The sequence below is a fragment of the Diabrotica virgifera genome, chromosome 5 (assembly GCF_917563875.1).
Source record: "Diabrotica virgifera virgifera chromosome 5, PGI_DIABVI_V3a".
NCBI classification, from domain to species: Eukaryota; Metazoa; Arthropoda; class Insecta; order Coleoptera; family Chrysomelidae; genus Diabrotica; species Diabrotica virgifera.
Genome location: NC_065447.1, coordinates 226,260,574 through 226,283,153, shown reverse-complemented (window position 1 = coordinate 226,283,153; position 22,580 = coordinate 226,260,574). Strand labels below are relative to the sequence as shown.

The following is a 22,580-nucleotide window of genomic DNA, read 5'->3' as shown; positions in this document are numbered from 1 at the left end:
GCTTAACTTCGGATTGGCGTCTTATTTGAAAATACTGAATTTATTATTTATATTGAAGGCATTTCTGATTTTTATATAGTTAGGAAGTCAGACATAACAATATAAATGTTTGATAAGTTTCTGTAACTGGGAAAAATAGTACAACTGACTATAATCACCTATCGAACCATCGAAAAACGTAATTTAAGGAGACCTTGATTAAGACATTTAAATAATGTATGTCGACAATTTAGCTATTAATTACATTTCTTCTAATCACAAGACAGTTATGATTTGACATTCTCAAAATAATGGTTATTTGTGTAGTGGTATCTAATATAAGAAAACAGAGAAAAATTACCAGATATTATTTGCTGTGTATAGTATTACTTAGTAGTATTCATTTCCAGATTTTAAAAACACTGTTTATAGACAATGCAAAAACGGCGGGTTCGTTGGGAAAAATATTCCCATGAGATTTTTTGCATAATTACATTCGTGAGACATCCCAGAATAAGGTTCAAGAAGTCGCCCACGTGAAAAGTGGGCCAAATTTTTTTAACAATTTTTTTTAATCAAATTGCAAAAAATCAATATATTTTGCCCGGACAATTGTTTTGTAGGTTTTTTTGGACCATTCTGGATAAAAAAGGTCTCTTATAATTTTTCTCTAAAGTTGATCGTTTTCGAGTTATAAGCAATTTAAAATTGAAAAAAACGAAAAATGGCGATTTTCAAGGCTTAATAACTTGGTTAAAAGTTATTATTACGAAAGTCAGAAAGTGACTAAATCAAAGTTTAATACCCCCCTATAAGATCCCGAAGAAATTTTTGTCATTATTTTATTACTAAGCTGTTATTTTTAAGTAATAATATTGAGCGCCATGCACGTGGTAGGCTGCCGTAAATGTGAGTGCAAGTAAGATGCACAATTGGACTGCCGGAGTGGAATCTCTCTCGCACTCAGCATTTACCGCCGGCTACCACGTGCATGGCACTCAATATTATTACTTAAAAATAACAGCTTATTAATAAAATAATTACAAAAATTTCTTCGGGATCTTGTAGGGGGGACAATAAACTTTGATTTAGTCACTTTTTGACTTTCATAATAATAACTTTTAACCGAGTTATTAAGCCTTAAAAATCGCCATTTTTCGTTTTTTTTCAATTTTAAATTGCTTATAACTCGAAAACGATCAATTTTAGAGAACAATTATAAGAGACCTTTTTTGTCCAGAATGGTCCAAAAAACCTAAAAAAAAATAGTCCGGGCCAAAATAGTGACTTTTTCAATTTGATTAAAAAAAATTGTTAAAAAAAATTTGGACCACTTTTCACGTGGGCGACTTCTTGAACCTTATTCTGGGATGTCTCACGAATGTAATTATGCAAAAAAATCTCATGGGAATATTTTTCCCAACGAACCCGCCGTTTTCGCCTTGTCTATCAGGTAAAATTGTGGTTTTATTATTTTTTTTTTAATTTCATCATATTTTCTCGGGTTTTGACTAACAATAAGACTAATTCATATTCTCTTCGGTGGCAACGTGAAATGTGAAAATCAAGCCTCGTACAAAGCTATGATAGCGATGTATTTTGCCCAACAATACATCTACAAATCGACGTTTAATGCTAACCACTTCCTCTCTTACGGAAAATGCCGTAAAACGAGAAAATAGCCGAGTGCATTTTAATTAATTTCGGACACCACCGGTAGTCAACACGACGTGTTTCGTTTAATATCAAAGCTCATCCGGAGCACTAGGTATGTACTACAGTATACTGACAATATAAAACAGAACTACCATTCATCACATATCATTCACTAAATAAAAATATTAGAGAAACGACGGAGTACGACATAGACTGCCAACATAGACTGCCATTACACATTCGTAGACTTTAAGGCAGCTACTGATACTGTTGAAAGACCCGAATTATTTCGGCTATGAAAATGCCGCAAAGAACATCGGACTTTTGATTAACTCTCAGAAAACTAGATATATGCAAGCTACATCTATTAAAAATGCAACAAAATAACTTAAAGGTGCAACACGAAACTATAGAGACGGTGGAAAAATTCTGCTACTTAGAGTCACTAATTGACTCCAAAAACAACACATACAAACAAATAAGGAAAAGTATGTGCGTGGCTAACCATTGTTATTTTAAATCAAAACGGGAACTGGTGTATGTTTTCAAAGACTGATAGTGTGTAAATAAATTTATTAAAATCAGCTAAGTACTTTCAGCATTTTTAATGCCATTATCAGAGCTATCGTCTTATAATTGTAACTACCTCAAATGAAGAGAAAACTTTGAACAAACACATTCTAATATTAAAATTAATCCAGGGATCTAACTACTGGTCAAGGTAAAAACCCTTGAATGCATAAAATAATCATATTTAATGTGTTTTTAAAAAATGGCTACCATTTTTACAATCAACAGCTGTTACTGGTAACAGCTATCGCCTTATAATTGTAACTAACTCAAATGAAGAGGAAACTTTGAACAAACACATTCTAATATTAAAATTAACCCAGGGATCTAACCACTGGTCAGGGTAAAAACCCTTAAATGCAAATGCAAATAATCACATTTAATGTGTTTTTAAAAAATGGCTACCATTATTACAATCAACAGCTGTTACCAGTAAAGCTTAAATGCATAAAATAATCACATTTAATGTGTTAAAAACACATTAAATGCGATTATTTTATGCATTTAAGGGTTTTTACCCTGACCTACTTACCCTGACTACAGCTGTTGATTGTAAAAATGGTAGCCATTTTTTAAAAACACATTAAATGTGATTATTTTATGCATTTAAGGATTTTTACCCTGACCTACTTACCAGTAACAGCTGTTGATTGTAAAAATGGTAGCCATTTTTTAAAAACACATTAAATATGATTATTTTATGCATTTAAGGGTTTTTACCCTGACCAGTGGTTAGATCCCTGGATTAATTTTAATATTAGAATGTGTTTGTTCAAAGTTTTCTCTTAATTTGAGGTAGTTACAATTATAAGACGATAGCTCTGATAATGGCATTAAAAATGCTGAAAGTACTTAGCTGATTTTAATAAATTTATTTACACACTATCAGTATTTGAAAACATACACCAGTTCCCGTTTTGATTTATATAGAAGTCAAACAGTCTGTTTCTATTGTTATTTTGGCCTAGACCCTCAACAAACTTTATAAAACCTTAATGGTTAATCGAAAAAGAAGAAGAGGTTGAGTTAAACTCAGATATCTGGACGATGTGCAGGAAGATTTGAGGGAGATTGGGATAAAGGAATGGAGAAGACAGGCACTCGACAGGCAAGGATGGAAGAACGTTTTGAGGCAGGCCAAACCTTACAAAGGGTAGTAGCGCCGTCTGATGATGATTAAGTCATTAATAGAGATAAAAAATATCCTGTCATACAATTTCGATCAAACATTACACGCTTTCACAAAATTTCATTGAAATCGGTTCAGTGGTTTCGGATATTTTAGAGTAAACCAACAACATCGTGATGAAAAATGGGACATGTTAGATGTCTCGAATTTCCTAAACCTGTTGTCCGATTCGAGTTATTTTTTTAATATGTTATAACCATATTATTTAAGAAAATCGATGTAATGATATTGTTGGTAGACAGGTAAATGTCATTTTATACCGGGTGTAACAATCATACTGTGTTTTTCCTTAAAGTTCGGAACACCCTGTGAAATATTCAAGCATATATAAAATATTGAAATAAAAACTCAATTGTAGCTCTAGGCTTTATTAACATTTTCTTTTTTGACTCATTTTCTTATGTTGGATATTAAAGAAGTTAGGTACGTTAACAACTAGCCATGGTTTTCATCAATAAATCCTCATTTTCTGTTTATTTTAATAGACAAGACTAAAGTAGGCTATGGGAAATTACCAATTTAATAGAGATGTCAAATTGTTAACAGCAAAAAAGCGTCTGGTTTGTTATGATAATTAGTAGATTTATTATTTAAAGTTTCATCTAAGTCCGTATTTTTTTATTGTTTGGTGGAAATGGAACGCGCTACAAGGAATTTGACATGTGATGAGTGTTTTCAATCAGTGATCTTATATAGCAAAGCCCTTAACTACCATGCTATCGGCTCCTTATATTGATAACAATTTTTTGCTAATGCACGATAATGCAAGACCTCACGTTCACAAACTCTAATCGAATATTTACAACAGGTAAATCTTCGGACATTGAATTGGCCATCGCATAGTCCAGATCTTAACACGATCGAACATTTGTGTGACATAATTGGCAGAAGACTACGACAGCCTTTGTCACCTCGTACAACCTTACAAGAAGTATAAACAGTAGCTCTCGAGATTTGGAATGATATTGATCAAGACCCAATAGCATACCTCATTTGTAATTATAAAAGTACATATCTCTTTTATTTCGAACATAATCGAATTAATTAAGAAACAAAATGTTAAGACAGCCTTATGCTACAATTGAGTTTTAATTTCAATATTTTATATATGCTAGAATATGCCACAAGGTGATCCGAAATTTAAGGAAAAAACATAGTATGATTGTTACACCCGGTATAAAATGACACCTACCTGTCTAGCAACAATATCATTACATCGATTTTCTTAAATAATGCGGCTATAACATACTAAAAGGATCACTCAAATCGGACAACAGGTTTAGAAAATTCGAGACATCTAACATGTTCCATTTTTAAGGTGTTCCGTTAATTTTGTCGCTGTGTGTACAATTTTCTGAATATATTCCGATCAATACTTTTTTAAAATATTTTCATTTAAAAATCTTATCCTCATCGTTATTTATTCTTTTTCAGACTTTTCAAGTCAAACAATATTCATTTTCAAGGAGAAACTCCATGCTCCTTTTTTCCATGACAATTAAGCATTTTCTTCAAGACAAGAATAATATTAGTCCAGGTGTATCGTCGCCCCCGTTAGCCACATTATTCCGATTCGATTTTTTGCACAGACTTACTGAAAAAGAAGTCCTTATAACTAATCCACAGGGTGCCAGGTGGTACCGTGGTCGAAAAATTATTTAAACAATTTTTTTAAAACAAATTCACAAAAACAATTTTTTCACTTCGGACAAATTATATTTTTTAGATCATTTGGGCCATTCGGAGCGAAAAAGGTCTCTTGTGATTTTTCTCTAAAATTAATTGTTGCCGAGTTATACGCGATTTAAATTTTGAAAAATGCAAAAATGACCATTTTCAAGCCTTAATTACTTGGTTAAAAATTATTAATATGAAAGTCAGAAAGTTGCTAAATCAAAGTTTAGAACTCCCTACAAGATTCCGAAGAAATGTTTGTCATTATTTTATTACTAAGGGGTCGTTCAAGTATTACGTAACGCAGGTTGGGGGCAGGGAGGGTCAAAAATCTTCAAAATTTGCGTTACGTAATACTTGAACGCCCCATAACGATGCGTTACATAGGGGGGGTCAAAAATCTTCAAAAATTGCGTTACGTAATACTTGAACGCCCCCTAAGCTGTTATTTTTAATTATTAACAATGAGCGCTAAGAGCATATTGAGGTGGCTATCAATAGCAGTGCGAGTGAGAATCACCATTGGACGGCCGGAATGGTGCATGTCTTTCGCACTCACCATTGACGGCCGCCTAATACGCGCATAGTGCTCATTGTTGATAATTAAAAATAATCAATTAGTAACACAATAATGACGCAAATTTCTTCAGGATCTTGTGGGGGGACTTTAAACTTTGATTTGGTGACTTCCTGACTTTTATAATAATAATTTTTAACCGAGTTATTAAGCCTTGAAAATGGCTATTTTCGCGTTTTTCAAATTTTAAATCGCGCATAACTCTACAGCAATCAATTTTGGAGAAAAATAAGAAGAGACCTTTTTTGCTCAGAAGGACCCAAAGGATTTTCGTAGTGAAAAAATTATTTTTATGAATTTTTGTATAACAAAAATTGTTTAAACAATTTTTCGAACACGGTACCACCTGACACCTTGTGAATTTGTTATAAGGGCCTTTTTTGGGAAAGTTTGTGCAAAAAATCGAATCGGAATAATTTACCTAACGGGGGCGACGATAAAGCCTGGACTAAATACTACGTTTATTACTTATTGCTCCATCGCATCAAATCGAAAAGTACTTTAACGCAGGTACATAAAGAAAAAGAATCGATAACCATTAGAAGTTGTTTTCATATAATAACATTAAGTTCAGTCAACAATATTCTAAAGGAAAAGGTAAATTCGACTTTCTAAGATAATATTTACTTTAAATTTTATAGAGATTTTCCGCCCGCTCGGCATCAAGCGCAATACGACTTTCTTTATTTTTTATTTAAAAATGAAAAATATAAAGGAAATAAAATTAAAAGGAACCATTGGCAAAGCATATTTATTTTTTAAAGCATCAGTGTATCGATTGTTGCCTCAAATTTAAATATTTAATACACTTTTGTATGCCGGTGATCTGTGTTACTCCCATGCGTAGTCTATCTTCGTCGTTTATATGTTGAATTTAGATTTTCCAATCGAGAAATCATTTTTAAAAAAAGATTATTATAAAACAAGGAGTAATTTCCACCTGTAGTTGTTGAATATAAAGAAACGCTGCATAATTTGGAATGGGGCGTGAAAGTTAATGGAATTCTAATAAATACAATCAGATATGCAGACGATACAGTTATTTTAAGTGATCACATGAATGAATTACAATGCCTTTTAAACGCCATTGATAGAGTCGGAAGAGAGTTTGACCTAAACATAAACTGCTCAATAACAAAATGCATGGTGTTTAGCCGCTTGTCACATGAAGGTTCAAGGTTATATGTTGATGGTCATATAATTAAAAGAGTACCCAGCTTTAAATATCTTGATTGTCATATTACTGAACAACTCGATGCAGATAGAGATAAAATGTAGAATCCAGATAGCCTGCACATTTTTAAAAATGAGGTCATTCTTCTGTAATGATAAATTGCAACTTCAACTTCGAAAGCGAATAATCAAATGTTACATTTGGTCAGTCCTCTTAGACGGTGTCGACGCATGGATATTAAAAATATACACCATTAAACGTTTGGAGGCCTTTGAAATGTGGCTGCACAGACGTACACTAAAAATACCATGAACGGCTATGGCTAATGGAAACAGCCCAAAATAAAGAATCTCAGAAACCTCCAAACTCATGGGGAAATCGCAAATATAATTAATGCGAGAGATATATTTAAAGCATGTCGCGACTACCTTACATATCCTCTAATAATTATCTTCCAAAAAGTAGAAGATAATAATTATTTTCCGAAATTGTTTAAAATGACTAAGGTAACTCCTATCCATAAAAAAGGTTCACGAAATGATTGCAAAAATTACAGACCTATTGCAATTTTGAATTGTATAGCAAAAATTTTTAAACACATCTTACATGAAAAATGTATGCACATGTACAGAAAATGATATGCCCACAACAATATGGATTTTGTAAAAATAAATCTATTGAAGCTAATTTATTATTATTTACTAATTATATTAATCATGTCATAGTCAACAAGAACCAGGTAGACGTGGTATACACTGATTTCGCCAAAGCCTTCGATAAGGTCAACCATGATATTCTATTAGAAAAATTATTGTACTTTGGGCTAAGCAATTCATTGCTAGAACTTTTTGTAACATACTTGACAGATAGATGGTAATTTGTATCATATAAAGGAGATAAATCGGAGGTTTTCCTGGTGGAATCAGGTATACCACAAGGTTCAAATTTAGGACCGCTATTATTTTTACTGTTTGTGAATGAATTACCTTCTTTAATTACATCTCGGTGCCTTTTATATGCGGATGATTTAAAAATATTTAGAGAAATTAAAGATTTGAATGATTATTTTCAATTACAGTACGATTTAAACGAGATTTATGATTGGTCAATATGTAATAAACTGTATTTTAATTTGAACAAATGTACGATCATGACATATAGTTGTCAGGCAAACCCTAGTTATTTTATGTACAATACGGGAAATATTACTTACATAGGGTCAATGAAGTGACGGATCTTGGTATTACGTTTGTAAATAATTTAAGTTTCAACTTACATGTGCAAAATATTATGTCTCAGTCGTACAAAATGATGGGACTTATTAAACGTGTAACATATACATTTTATAATATCGACTCAATTAAACGGCTCTTTAATTCATTTGTTAGAAGCAAATTAGAATTTGGGAGTATTGTCTGGAGTACCTTATTAAATAGTGGTCACATGCGGGAAATTGAATAAATTCAAAACAAGTTTATTAAATATTTATTTTACAAAAAGCATAAAATATCGCCAGAATATGATTCGTATCAACCCTTAAAAAAGAATTTAATATAAAAAAATTAGAGCACAGAAGACTTCAACGTTGTTTAATTTTTCTCTATAAACTATGTAATCACTTAATAGACTCGCCTGATCTTTTGGGGCAAATACAATTTTATGTCCCGGATCACAGAACCCGTCCAAGAAACATATTATTTTTTGTAAATACTTCTAGCCCACTTAATAAAATGTGCCAAATTTACAACGATTTAACAACAACCACTTGTCTGGAATTATTTGGAAAAAACTTGCAATTATTTAAACGTCTATTGCATGAATAATATAAAGAGAGGTTTTTTTTTATTATTTTTAACGTTTTTGCTGGTAAATATCTGTCGTTTTTTTTTGTCTCTATTACCTCGAATTATTACATTATGTGCATGTTGTACTAAACTGTTGTCATTGTAGATACGGATACATGTAAGTAGGGAAACCTGTTTGTATTTGTTATTAATAAATTTGTTAAAATTTCACCATTGTTTCGAATAAAATCGTTATAATTAAATTTTGCATAATGCACTAAATAGTATAATAAAATTGATCCAAATAATGGCATAACCCAGACATCCAAAGTGAAAGTTATCCTCCAACACCAAATTATTCTATATATGGTCCACATAATGTTCAGAAAAAAGTCACACCATTTTAAGCGTCGGTTTTGGGGGGGGAGAGGGGGGAGAAATCGGTAAAGTCGTAGTTTTTTACGTTTTTTGTCAATATTTCTAAAACTATGCGGTTTAGCATGAACCACCTTCTATATAAAAATTTTCTACATTATATTTTAAATAGAAAAGGTCCTATGCAAATCCTTCTAAAATGAACGGTTCCAAAGTTACGGAGGTAGTATAGTGTAATTGGTCCAAAAAACGCCTAACCCAGACATCAAAAGTAAAAGTTTTCCTCCAACACCAAATTGTTCTATATGGTCCACATATTGTTCAGTAAAAAGTTACATCATTTTGAGCATCCGGTTTGGGGGGGAGATGGGAGAGAAGTCGGTAAATTAGTAGTTTATTTATGTTTTTCGTCAATAGTTCTAAAACTATGTTTAGCTGAAACAATTTTCTATTCAAGAATGTTCTGTTAAATAACATCATTTAGTTTAGAATTATTTGCAGTCATTTTAATGGCCATTAGGGCTAACTAGTTTGATTATCGAACCGCGTTTTAGATGTTTTTATTTTATTATAACTTTAAAATATTGCAATACACGTCACTTAACTTGCACGTATCTGGCTTATAATTAATTGTATTTTTTTATGTAGTACATTTCGAGAAATAATATTTTTTTATAGTTGTTGTTTTCTATGTTCAAGATCTTGACATAATATGATTCGTGACTCTGAAATCAAACATGTGTCCTGTTGTGTTCGAATGTTGTACTACGGCACAAGAATTTTTCTCTGTTTTGCAATCAGTTTTGTGCTGCGTTACTCTTTGTTTTAACCACTGCTATGTTTGCCCAATATATTGTCCATCACATTCGAGTCAAAAAGTTGGTAAATGAGATAAAGAGGTGTCTGGTCTTTAAGCTTCGAGGATAACCTGTAATTGGATATGCTGTTGTATTTTCTTCTTCTTTTATATAGGCAATACTGCCTGTTTTTCTTCAACGGTGCCTTTCATTCTGCCCCTAAGTTGTTATTCCATATTTTCCTTGGGCGTCCTATACTTCTCCTGCTTAACGGTGACTTGTTCCTAGCTATTCTTACTATCCTCTGTTGTATTTTGATTTTAGGAATTCCACTCATCAGCTTAATTTTATTCTGATTGGACTAGAATATGGTTCGGCTGTATTTTCGTTTTGCAACGAAATTGAAAATGGCTATTCATTCTTAATTTTATTGTTGGTTAAGGGATTAACGTATTTAGCACATTTTTGTGATTTTTTTTTTTGAAATTGTGATAGAATTATTTTATTTTTAAATTAAATAATTATATTCAGTATAATTCAAAGAATATCTAAAAAAAATGTAAGTCAAAATATTGAAAAATAAACCCAGGGTGGCAAAATTTTACAGACCCTAAAAACGGATTTTGCGGTAGACCTCAGAACTTGTCATTAGATCATGTGAAACAGAAAATTCCAAAAAGATTTTCATAAGTAAAAATCAACGAGGAAAATAAAATTCCTGTAGCTGGCCGTATACGATAAATCACAAAAAAATACATAGGATCATTTGTAAAAGGTATATTTAAAAGACCCCTATAAGAGTTACATCACAAAATAAAACGTTTTCGGATTAACAGGTAATGGTAAGTATAACCTAATAATAAAAGATAATGTTGTAAAAGTTGACTAAGGTTAAGGATTGACAGAGGCCATACTTACAATAGCATGTATGCGTGAGCCACCAAAAAGTTATGGGTAAAAACCCTTTAAAAGTTGCAAGATCTTAAATGATACTACATAATATCAGGGGCGTAACAGAGGCCCCCGCAGCGTGAAGCTTGCGGGGGGGCCCCAATCGCTTAGGGGCCATATCTTGTCATCTGATATTATGTGAAAATCTGTTATTAGAGAGTTATCAAGTAAAATTCTATCCATCCGTTATTTTGACACGTAAACGCTATTTTTTTTACGGTATAAGTTTTAACGTATATGTAATTTTAGAGTTATCAAGTGCTTCACATTAAAAGTTGGTAGCTGTCAGTCAAATGTTGTATTTGACAGCAATATAAATATAATTCAATTTGTTTAAATTTTTTTCTATTTTTGGTTTCTTTCACCCAAGATACATAATATTTTGTAATTTTGCCTGGTTTTGTACAATTTGGTACTTGAGGCCAATGACGAATATTTAGAAAAAAATTTTGAAAATAAAATGTTTTCCACCAACTTTCCACTAACTCCAAATGTTAGCAGATGGTCAATCAACCAAGAAAACAAAGACAAAACACCTTATTAATGTACAGAAATGAAATTTCATAACAAAGAACAGATTACATAACCACACATAACAGAACTTAAATGTTCGAGTCTTGCCGAATTGGTGCGATTCGCTTCTAACGTTACCGTATTTCAAGCCCGCTATTCGACGTACCGTAACGGAGCCCGTAAACGTTAAAATCATTTCTGTGATTCAATCTTCATACTTCGCATGCTCCATTTCTAAAATAACGTTACCGTATTCTCCTAGAAGTACTTGATAACTCTCTATTGTTATATTATTGTACGTTGTGTGTGTAAAATTAAAAACGTAAATTTCTAAATAGACGTATTTGCCAAGTGAATCATCTCATAATATCTAGAAACTTAATACCTTACGGCCTACCGAAATTTTATGGTAACGACAATAAACTGTAATGCTTTGTACGTGACTATTGAAAGATTTGAGAATTGCAATTTGCCGAATTTTGGAACAATATTTCTAAATCTAGAAATGGGTTTTCTCTTTAAGCTTTACCTACGTTTAGTATTTCGATACAATTATCCAGAGGCGTAACAGAGGCCCCCGCAGCATAAAGCTTACGGTGGGCCCCAATATGTCAAGGGTCCCATCTTGTTGTCTAATATATGTAAAAATGTGCTGTTATAGTATCTGCATACATACGTTTTTTAAGAAGTGCAGTACCTATTGAAAATGAAGTTGTCCATCCGAATTAATAAAATTGTAGATATATTCGCTGATAGTAGATAGTCCACGAAGAAAGTTGTTCATCTTATAGAATAATATTAATGTAATCATTTAGTAATTTTTGTTCTATTTTATTGTATACCAATAAAGATGTAAAATGTAAGTCGTCATAAACAATGCATGAATACACCAATAGCTCAGTAAATGACAGTTTTGGAGTGAAATTATCAGCGTCACGACGGACGTATTTGCTTGACAATTTGGATTTGGGTTCTAGTTACACTTCACTTCAAAGTTGGTATGCCGTTAGTTGCTTTCACTTCGGGGATGACACCCCTGCTTGGGGTGAAAAACATACGTTTAAAATAGGTCCGGAAATGTATAAATTGACTAATTATTAGCAACTTTTGTTCTTCTATAGAGTTTATCTATCTATGCTAATACTTTTCAAGTAATTTGCGAGTGAAAACGTTTATTTTTCAAAAAAAAAACAACGTTTTCAGACGGTTTTTTTCGCAAATAACTCAAAAATAAGTATTCATCGAATTAAATATTAGATATCAAAAAAATATTTGTAGCAAAAATGTAGCTTATAAGATACAGAAAATGGTGTACTTATTCATGAAGTCTATCGACACAGTAAAAGCACAGTTGAAGCTCATGAAAAATTATTGTTATTTGTCCAATTCCAAATCGAATATTTCAACCTGAAATAACCAAAAAATGAAGCAATTTTCGGGAAAAATTCTTAAAACTTTTTTTAAATCTTTCAAAATCTTCAAAACCTTTTTTTTAAATCTTATTTTTTATAAAAATTTCTAGCACCAAAACTATACAAGTTACGCTCAAAATAAAGTTGGCCCCTTTTTTGGTAAAAAATATTGTGAAAACATGTCCCTATTTCGCACCCCAATATTAGCGCTTTACCATTTACTTTAAATATTTCTTGTTTATATGATCTGTAAGTTTGACCGGATGGAAGTTCGTATTTTTGAAAATATTTAAAAGCTTTTTTATTTTGGAAAAATGCCTTTTTTTTAAATAACAAAAGTATTAGTGATACGAAAAATCTCAAAGATTAAAGAAATGTCGGTAGGTCTTGCTTTCATAAATATTTTGGCTTTATTTTGTTTTTCTGTAAGACGAAAATTGGTTAAGACATGGCTGTTTAAAATTTGCATATACTCGTGATTAGTGACTCGTTCAAGCCCTTCAACTAGAACCCTTTTAAAAATAAGCACTTTGAACCGGTGAAACTTACAGGTCGTATAAAAAAGTTAGGTAATTTGTAAGGCGATAATGATTAGTTTCATTTGGGGTGCTAAATAGGGGGAGATTTTCACAATTTTTTTACCAAAAAATGAGATTAACTGTATTTTGAGTGTAAACTAGTTTTGATGCTAGAAAATTTTGTAAAAAACAAAGCTTTTTTTAAACACTTTAAAAAAGTTCTAATGAATTTCCCCGAACAGTATTTTATTTTTTGGTTATTTCACGTTGAAATATTAGATTTGGAATTTGACGAATAAGAAAAACTTTTCATGAGCTACAAGTTTTCTTTTACTGAGTCGATAGACTTCATTTTTGTTTTATTTTTTTTTATAAGCTAGATACATTTTTGCTAACAATATTATTTTCGATCAAATACTTACTCTTTGAACTATTTGCGAAAAATCCCCTAAAAACGTGGTTTTTTGGTTGAACAATAAACATTTTTACTCATAAATAACTCGAAAAGTCTTGAGTTGACCACTTAATTCGGTGGTGACACTGAAAATTACACGGTATCGCCATATTTTACGGTGATTTACTGGGCTGTAACACATATAGGTATTTATTACACATGTCGCATTTAGTAATTTTTTAAAGGGGGCCCCATATCCAATTCTGCGGGGGGGCCCAGGCGGAGTTTGTTACGCCACTGCATAATATTATTATTTTTAAAATAGATGGATGTTGCAAATATTCCTGGATATTATCCAGGGCAACACAGGACTCTAATCCACGTGGATGTGATCTGAAAGAAACGAACCTCACATATTGCAAATTGAGTATCAACTGAACTGAACGGTGAAAGAACTTTAGAAGTATGTCAGTGACAGATTGTCAATGGGACGTTATGAACTATTTTGTTACTTCAGCCAACGAATTTAAAATTTGTATTGGTGTTGAAAATAAAACATTATCAAATATCCATATATTGATGTTAGAAATATTCGAACCTAAATGTAAAAATTGTGAAATATGTGATGATTAAATATATGAACATGACAAATGATAAATAGGTACTAGGAGTTATGCAGTCAGCAACACATTAGGATCTTACAGATGTGGTAATAGACTTAGAATTATTAAAAAGGCCTTTTACGAAACACGTCAGAATTTGTATGTACATTTATGTACAAATTATGTACACATTGCACAGTATCTACTATTTACATAGGGTATTTTTTGTAAATAACGGGATTTTCAGGTCGGTTATCACATAGTTTTAGATTTGTGGCTTAAGTATTTTGCTAAGATAACCGTTGTTCAAAAATGTGTTGTATAATATTTTTAAATCATGCATATATTTATATTAGAGAGATTTTGCACCTCTCATTTTGCAATTCCGTTATGGTTATCGTTATACTACGTCTGCGCAGTAGCGAATATATGATCCGTTATCGTTATTAAACATAAGGGATTCCGTAATTTACGGAGGTGTAAAGTAGTGCTTATTGTTATCGTTATAGTAATGGTTAAATTGCTTTGTTGCCAGAATGTAAAAAAATCAGTAAAATTACATTTACATAGATTCTAATTTTGATCACCTATAAATTAAAATATCAAAAACTGTTCAAGTATATGCTTAAAATTACAATAACGTTGTGAAGTGAGGTTATATTTAAATAACGATAACGATGACACGAAAAACCTACTTGACAGGTTGCAAAAACTCTGCTTTTTAACGTTGCCGTAATCGTTATGCTTAATAAAGTTAACCATAGCGGAGCCAAAATCAGCGGCTATTTTAAGAGGTGCAAAATCTCTCTAATAACGTTTTTAGTTTTTACTCTACGCAAATAGTACAAAAATTAAAAACGAATTTTTATGGGTAAACTGTTGATTTGTGGGGACATAAGGATTTCTAACATCGTCCGCTAACTTTCTCAGATTTAGTGTTACTTAAATCGTCATCGATTTAATCGAGTAATTAATATTAGTTTATATCCGGACATACTGATCATATACTTTCTTACGATATTATTTTTTACATTCTAGGTAGCCTGGCTCAAAGTGGATACGCAAACAATCCTAACAATTCACAACCACGTTATTACTAAAAACAGCCGAATCGGCGTCTCAAACAGTGAAAAAAATATCTGGCATCTACATATCAAAGAAGTGAGGGAGTCAGACCAAGGTTGGTACATGTGTCAAATCAACACAGATCCCATGAAGAGTCAAGTGGGATATCTCACAGTGGTTGGTAAGTAACAACTGTTATTGCATTAAAAATGTTTAAAATAATATTACTTATTTTGATACGTATTGACGTGACCCAATTATATTTTGAAAATTATTACAGAAGATTTTAAGTAATTATTTCTTGGAAAAGCTTCGACAAATATCAGTTATTAAAAAAATTGTCATGACAACATTATTATAGCTCTTGGAATATTTAGATTGGCAGTGTTTGTTACATAATAGCCAGGGAGGTAGTGTCAAATTTGACCGGAGCATTTTAGCATGGCTGTTTTCTTTTTATTTAGGTAGGTAGGTATTCCAAAGCTTATTAACAAATGATGTGTCAGCTGGCCCAAAACCGGGGATTTTAGACAATAAAAGGTAAAATATGAAAGTTGATGGACAAACGCTACAACTTAAATGTCAAATATTTATATACGTTACTCAGAACATTTGATAGACTTGCTTACTTGGCTCCTACCTTTCACTCAGGAGATCCGGGTCCAAATCCTGGCGCGGGAAATTCTTTTTGTTTTTTAAATTGACATTTTATTTTGAAAAATAGTTATTTTTATAATACCACGGCATGTCCACTTGGCCAGCTAACATTTTTTACAACGTACATGATGCAGCTGACGCTTTTTTTATTACAATCTAAAATTCATAAATTATTGATTTATACTTTTTAATCTTTGCCACATTAGTCCAAGAATATTTTTTTATTATTAACTAGCTGACCCGGCAAACTTGGTACCGCCTTAAAACTAAATAATGTTTGATAAAGTTTAATACCTAAAAATTACCAGAAAGCCAAAACATACTAAAAAATATTATTGGGTATCTATACTTTTTTCTACCAAATGGTTTACGATTCTATAAGGGACATAGGTACAGACAAACATTCATTTTTATGTATTATAGAGAATAGGGAAATATTTAGATTGCTATTAAAAAATGGGGGTTGGTGAGAGAAAAGTGAAAATTTAGGGTTGTATCTTTCGGTTCTACAACATATAAAATTAAGAAAAAACAGTTTGTCCAAAAAAATAACAAATAATATCTCCCTTTCCACTTAGATTGTTGGTCTTACCAACTCAGGAACCTTCAGAGGTTCATGTACAACAAATTTGCTTATTAAGATCAATCATAATATTTTGACCAAAAATGCATAGTTTGCGATTCTATAAAAGACAAACAGATTTTTTTATATTGTCTCGTATAAATAATAAAAACGTGGTATTATAAAAATAATTTTTCAAAATAAAATGTCAATTTAAAAAACAAAAAGAATTTTCCGCGCCAGGATTTGAACCTGGATCTCCTGAGTGAAAGGTAGGAGCCAAGTAAGCAAGGCTATCAAATGTTCTGAATAACGTGTATAAATATTTGACATTTAAGTTGTAGCGTTTGTCCATCAACTTTCATATTTTACCTTTTCTTGTCTAAAATCCTCGGTTTTGGGCCAGCTGACACATGATTTGTTAATAAGCTTTGGAACACCTTCCCAAATAAAAAAAAACCAGCCATGCTAAAATGCTCCGGTCAAATTTGACACTACCTCCCGGGCTATAGCGTATCGCCTAAAAGTTTTGGCTCAAAATATTTATCGAAATTTTTATTAATGGAGAAATTTATTTTTAATTTAATTTAATATTTCCCGAGATATTCTGTTTGATTATAAACCAAAAAATTGTTTACAATTTTAAAATATTCCTGAAGCCGCTTAAATAGTCCAATTTCAATTCTGTAAAGTACATTAGATAGGTAAAGTGTCCTTTTATACAAAAATCATAGTTATTCTTATGTATCATAATTATTGTGGTTACTACAGCGACCGTAAATTTTTAATCAACAATTAAACTGTTGCTAAACTGTTCATTCAGTTTCCATTGGCTTCTGGAATTATAATTTATACGAAAAGAGCTTTTAGATTACCAAGTTATTTAATTTTTGATAAACAATTACTTATCTAAAATTTTAGTTGAAAATTAAAGATTTTGTTGGAAAACCCGCATTTTCCGGGGAAAATTTTTATCGAAGTAAATCGGGAAAATCACGCCTCTATGCAGAATTTAATTACGGTGAATTTTTATTAGGGTGTTTTTGGTGTAAAGTTAAAATCATTGGAGTTATAGAGCAAAAATTAAAAAAAACACGATTTTCGGGCGCCATTTTGTTTATAAAAAAGTAGCACACTATCTGCGGACTTTGCATACTTATATTATTAATATATACAATCATAAGATTCGATTCCAGCAATAAAATTGCTGGTAAATAACTTTTCCCTGTATTTTGCTGATTAGCCCAGAGTATGTATTCTTCTTTCAGTATTAGTAACCAGTGTCTTCTGAATTCTGATAATGGATATGCTACATAGTTTTCCTTCATTAAGTTAAGATAAGGGCAGCTTCTGTCATTTTTCTGTTTTTGCTGCATGTTTGCATTTCTGAGATCTCTTCAAGTTTCTGTTTTTGATGTATGATTCCTTTACATTTATCCCAACACTTAATGGTCTTAAGGATTTTCAAAGTTTCTTTACAAATGCAGGTTTTTGATCTTTCCTGTGTGTTGTTTGGTTTGATTTTAAGCATAATAGATCTCAGTATGTTAGTTGTTTTAAAGGTTTATTTGAAATTTTGTGTTTAGTTTTAGTTTGAGTGGTCCTGTGAGAGATTAAACCTCGAATTTAAGATCTGTGTTCGAGCATTTTTCTTGGAAATTTTTATACAGATTTTTATTTTTTCTTGAACTGTATTTGACCATCACCAGGTCTCCTGTCGAATCTGCAAATCGCTTATTTAAATAGTCGTATCTTTAATAATATTGGCTATCATCATCATCATCAGGGCTTTTCATTCCAGGTGGAGTTTCATTCCAAGTTTGTTATATGACTTCGCTTTCGTTACTATTTTCTTCCACTCATTTCGATATGTGCATAGTTCCCTCCAGTTTCTCACTTCCAGAATTTTGATATCTCTCATGACCTGGTCCTCCCATCTCTCTCTTGATCTTTCAGTTGCCGGTTTCCATTTGGTGATCTTCTTAATCAGTCGGTCGTTTTTCCTTCTTTCTATGTGTCCCAGCCATCTCAGCCTCTGTGATTTAATAAATCTAACTATATCTTCTCCCTTCATTATGTCTCTTAGTTCATGGTTCATTCTTCTTCTCATTTCTCCGTTGTCCATTCTTATCGGGCCCATAATGCGTCTGAGGATTTTCCTTTCGAATATTCTCAATTTTTCTTCATCTTTTTCCGTGAGGCACATTGTCTCAGCTGCGTACGTAACTACTGGTCTGATTGCAACTCTGTATATTTTCAGTTTTGTATTTCTGGATAAGTTCTTGTCCTTCATAAGCCTATGATATCTCCAGTATGTTTTGTTGCCTGTTAGTATTCGTTCCGTTACTTCTTCACTTCTCTTGTTTTGGCCATTCACTATTACTCCCAAATATTTAAATTGTTGGACTCTTTCAAAAGTGTAGTTTTCTATTTTGATTTCTCTTATCCTGTTATCTTCTCTTCTAGAGCAGAGTAGATATTTTGTTTTTCCTTCGTTAATTTCTAGACCTCTTTTCCGTGCTTCTTTTGCCAGGATTGTTACTGCTTCTTTTAATCTTTCCTTGTCTCTTCCCATAAGAACTAAATCATCTGCATATGCAACTATTTGTGTTGAGGAGTGGGCTATAGTTCCTTTAATTTTGCTGGCCTTGACTGTTCCTTCTAGTGCTATGTTGAATAATGTGGTTGTCAGGGAGTCGCCTTGTCGCACTCCTGTTTCTATTGCAATTGATTTTGTGCTACCTTCTTCTGTTGTTACTTTGGCTCGAGCTCCATCCATGGTCATTTTTGTTAATCTGATTAATTTTGCTGGTATATCTTGATTTTTCATTTCAATAAATAATTTGTTTCTTCCAACTCAGTCAAAGGCTTGTCTGAAGTCTACGAAGAGGATGTGGAGTTCTATGTTGTGTTCGTGGCATTTTTCGATTGTTTGTGTAACTATGTGGATCGCATCTGTAGTGGATCTGCCTTCTCTGAATCCTTGCTGGTAGTCCCCAATTTTTTTCTCTGTGAATTGATTAAGTTTTTGGCTAATATTGGCTATATTCCTTCAAATTGTATTAAAATTGCCATTCGTGTTCCAGAACATTTTTTCTGCTATTTTTGTCCTGAATAATTCAAAAACTATCATTGCTTTGCCATATTTTAATATCCATAGCTTGATTTTTGGTAGTTATCTCTGATATTTTGCTATTACCTTCCTATGTAGTTCAAAAACGGAGTCAACTGGACAACTGTACATTTTCTATTTTGCGATATACGTCTTTGTGTGTAAGTATTTGTGTGTTGAGTAATTGTAACTGCATTGTTACTAAGTAAAGTCAGCATCAATGTCTTTACAGACGATCAGAAACAAAAGTCGAGATTACTGCTGCCTTTCCCAGTTTTATAGCAAATTAAAAAATAATCTATTTACAATTATTATTTAAAGGAATTATGGAAGAAATATAACTTACAGTAGGAAAAATGAAAGAATACCCATGAACGAACATGTAAAACACGCTGTATTTTTCTGTCACCGTGTCACACAAAAAATTGGCCAGCGCAAGTACATGTAATAATTATTATTACATGTACTTGCGCTGGGCAATTTTCTTTGTGACACGGTGACAGGAAAACACAGCGTGTTTTATATGTTCGTTGATGGGTATTCTTTGATTTTTTCGACTGTATTTAAGTTTTAAATAACCGCTTTTCATATAACTTTATTAAAAAATATACCTATGTGAACGCTTTTTTCTCCTCTTTTTTAATGTTTAAACAATGATCCTGTTATATCAAATGTATACTCTTTTAACAATATCAGTTGTATTCACCTAAACTGATTTATTTACATTTTTGATTTGAAAAAATTCAAACTGAAATGGAATTTCATTTTAATTTTTTATTTTATTGGGATAATACTGGATATCAGCAATGTGATATGTGTGTGCGTAGTTTTTAAATATATTTTAAACAAAAATATAGCATATTCTACTCCAATAGACGTCATATAACGTAAACAATGTATGAATAATTTTAGAATAACTTTTAGCACGTTCACTGCCTATAGGATAAACACTGACCCTGCCTCAGAAGGGTCCGAGGCATTTCTATTTTACCATTTAAACATTTATATTTTAGGCATTTCTATTTTACCAATAAAAACATTTCTATTTTACCTTGCTAGGATATATTGGTCCCATGGGGTCAATACATTTTCTAATAGATGCTGAGCTGTTGGGGCATATTTAGCTATGTACGATTGTAGAAACGGACCAACATGTCCTAGAAGCTAAATGCCGCACGTACAATTTCTTAGATTTTTACATTGTTCCTATTGAAAAATGATCTCCATAAAAAAATAATATAAAGAGGGTTTTGGCTTTAAAATAAACTTTATTTATAGAGCAGGACTAATCTGTAAAAAAACGTGTATTTTTGGATGTGAGAGGTGGCATTCGGATTTTTGCAGATAAAGTTAGGTGACACCTTCAGTAATAATAAATTACTTTAATGCTCCTTCTCAAATATGCCCGGAACATTAACAAAAAAATTAAAATATTTAAAAATTTCGAAAAACATCGATTTTTTTCTGCTTTCTTTGCTTAAACGGTTCGTTTTGAAAGAAAGTCGTAGAGAAATAAAATAAAGATAATTGAATTTTGTATGATATACGACTAGTCAAAAATGTCTTAAGGTGTTACCTTTTCTGCAATGTAGCAATAAATACAAAATAAGGGGCAAAATACACCTGTTGTTATTCAATGTTTCTTAACCACTTTGGTGGCACTTAGAACCTTGGTAATTCGCTTAGAAAATTCTTATAACTTACTTAAATGGTCTACCAAATTTCATTAAAATCTACCTAATAGATTTTGCATAATAAATTTGCAATGTAAATGCTTTTAAAAAAGTTCAAATTTTTTAAAATATTTCTGAACAAAAAGTAGACCATTTATAAGTTGGCTAATTTTTTTACATATAAAGAGGTGCTCTACCTATCTAATACACTTTACAGAATTAAAATCAGATTATTTAAAGGGCCTCAGCAATGTTTTAAAATTATAAACAAATTTTTGGCTTGTAAACAAATAGCTTTGTTTAATAATAAAAAAATTAATTTTTAGCAAGGCAAATAATTAAAACCGGTATAATTTGACTTAAACTTTCAAATGCTGTCAGCAGAATTGCTATTTTATTTTTTTATCAAAAGTTATTCTCGTTCTAAAATTGCAATTTTTCGATTTTTTGAATGTTCCACCGCGAACATTTTCGCGATAGTTTATTTTGCGAAAAATCGATGTTATGTAATTCCTTAAGTTCTTTGTTTATAACAACCTTATCGACATCCGGATCAACTGTTACCCAAAAAATTCCTGTTCTACGGGTCAAAATACATAAAAGAACTTCGGTAAGTCCATCTAAATAAAGGAGCCCGTAGCACCCCCTCCTGGACACAGCACTAATTTGTTTATAAGCCAAAAAATTGTTTATAACTTTAAAACATTGCTGAGGCTGCTTTAATAATCGGATTTCAATTCTGTAAAGTGCATTAGATAGGTGGAGTACTTCTTTATATGTAAAAAAATTGACAAATCTTTGTATGTTCTAGTTTTTGTTGTGCAAGATTTTAAAAATTATAAGTTTTTAAAAAAAGTTTAGATTGCAAAATTATTATGCAAAATCTAGTAAGTAAATTTTAATGAAATTTGGTGAACAGTTTTAGCACATTACAAAAATTTTCTAAGCGAATTAGGAAGGTTCCAAGGGTAACCTAAGGGATGGAAAAACATTGAAAAAGGACAGGCTTGTTTTGCCCCCTTATTTTATATTTATTGCTATTTTGCAGCAAGGGTGTTAAATTAAGACATTTTTAACCAATCGTATCTGATAAAATTTAATTATCTTTGTTTTATTCCCATACGACTTTGTTCCAAAATGAATAATTTTAAAATTATAAGCAAAGAAATTAGAAAAAAAACGAAATTTTGTGAAATTTTTAAATATTTTATTTTTTTTTATTAATGTTCCGGGCATATTTGAGAAGAAGCATAAGTCAATTATTATTAACGAAGTTATCACCTAACTTTATCCGCAAAAATCCGAATGCCACCTCTCATATCCACCTAAAAACAGATCCTTCCTGG

At 31.7% G+C, this 22,580-nt stretch overlaps 1 protein-coding gene across 2 annotated transcripts in view; it reads left to right on the top strand.

Moving 5' to 3' along the window:
• LOC126885296 (lachesin) overlaps positions 1-22,580 on the top strand; it is a 909,437-nt gene that overhangs the window by 616,487 nt on the left and 270,370 nt on the right. For both annotated transcript variants that reach the window (XM_050651812.1, XM_050651813.1), the window contains one exon: positions 15,204-15,411. In XM_050651812.1, the coding sequence (XP_050507769.1) occupies positions 15,204-15,411 (208 nt within the window). The remainder of the gene's footprint in view (positions 1-15,203; positions 15,412-22,580) is intronic.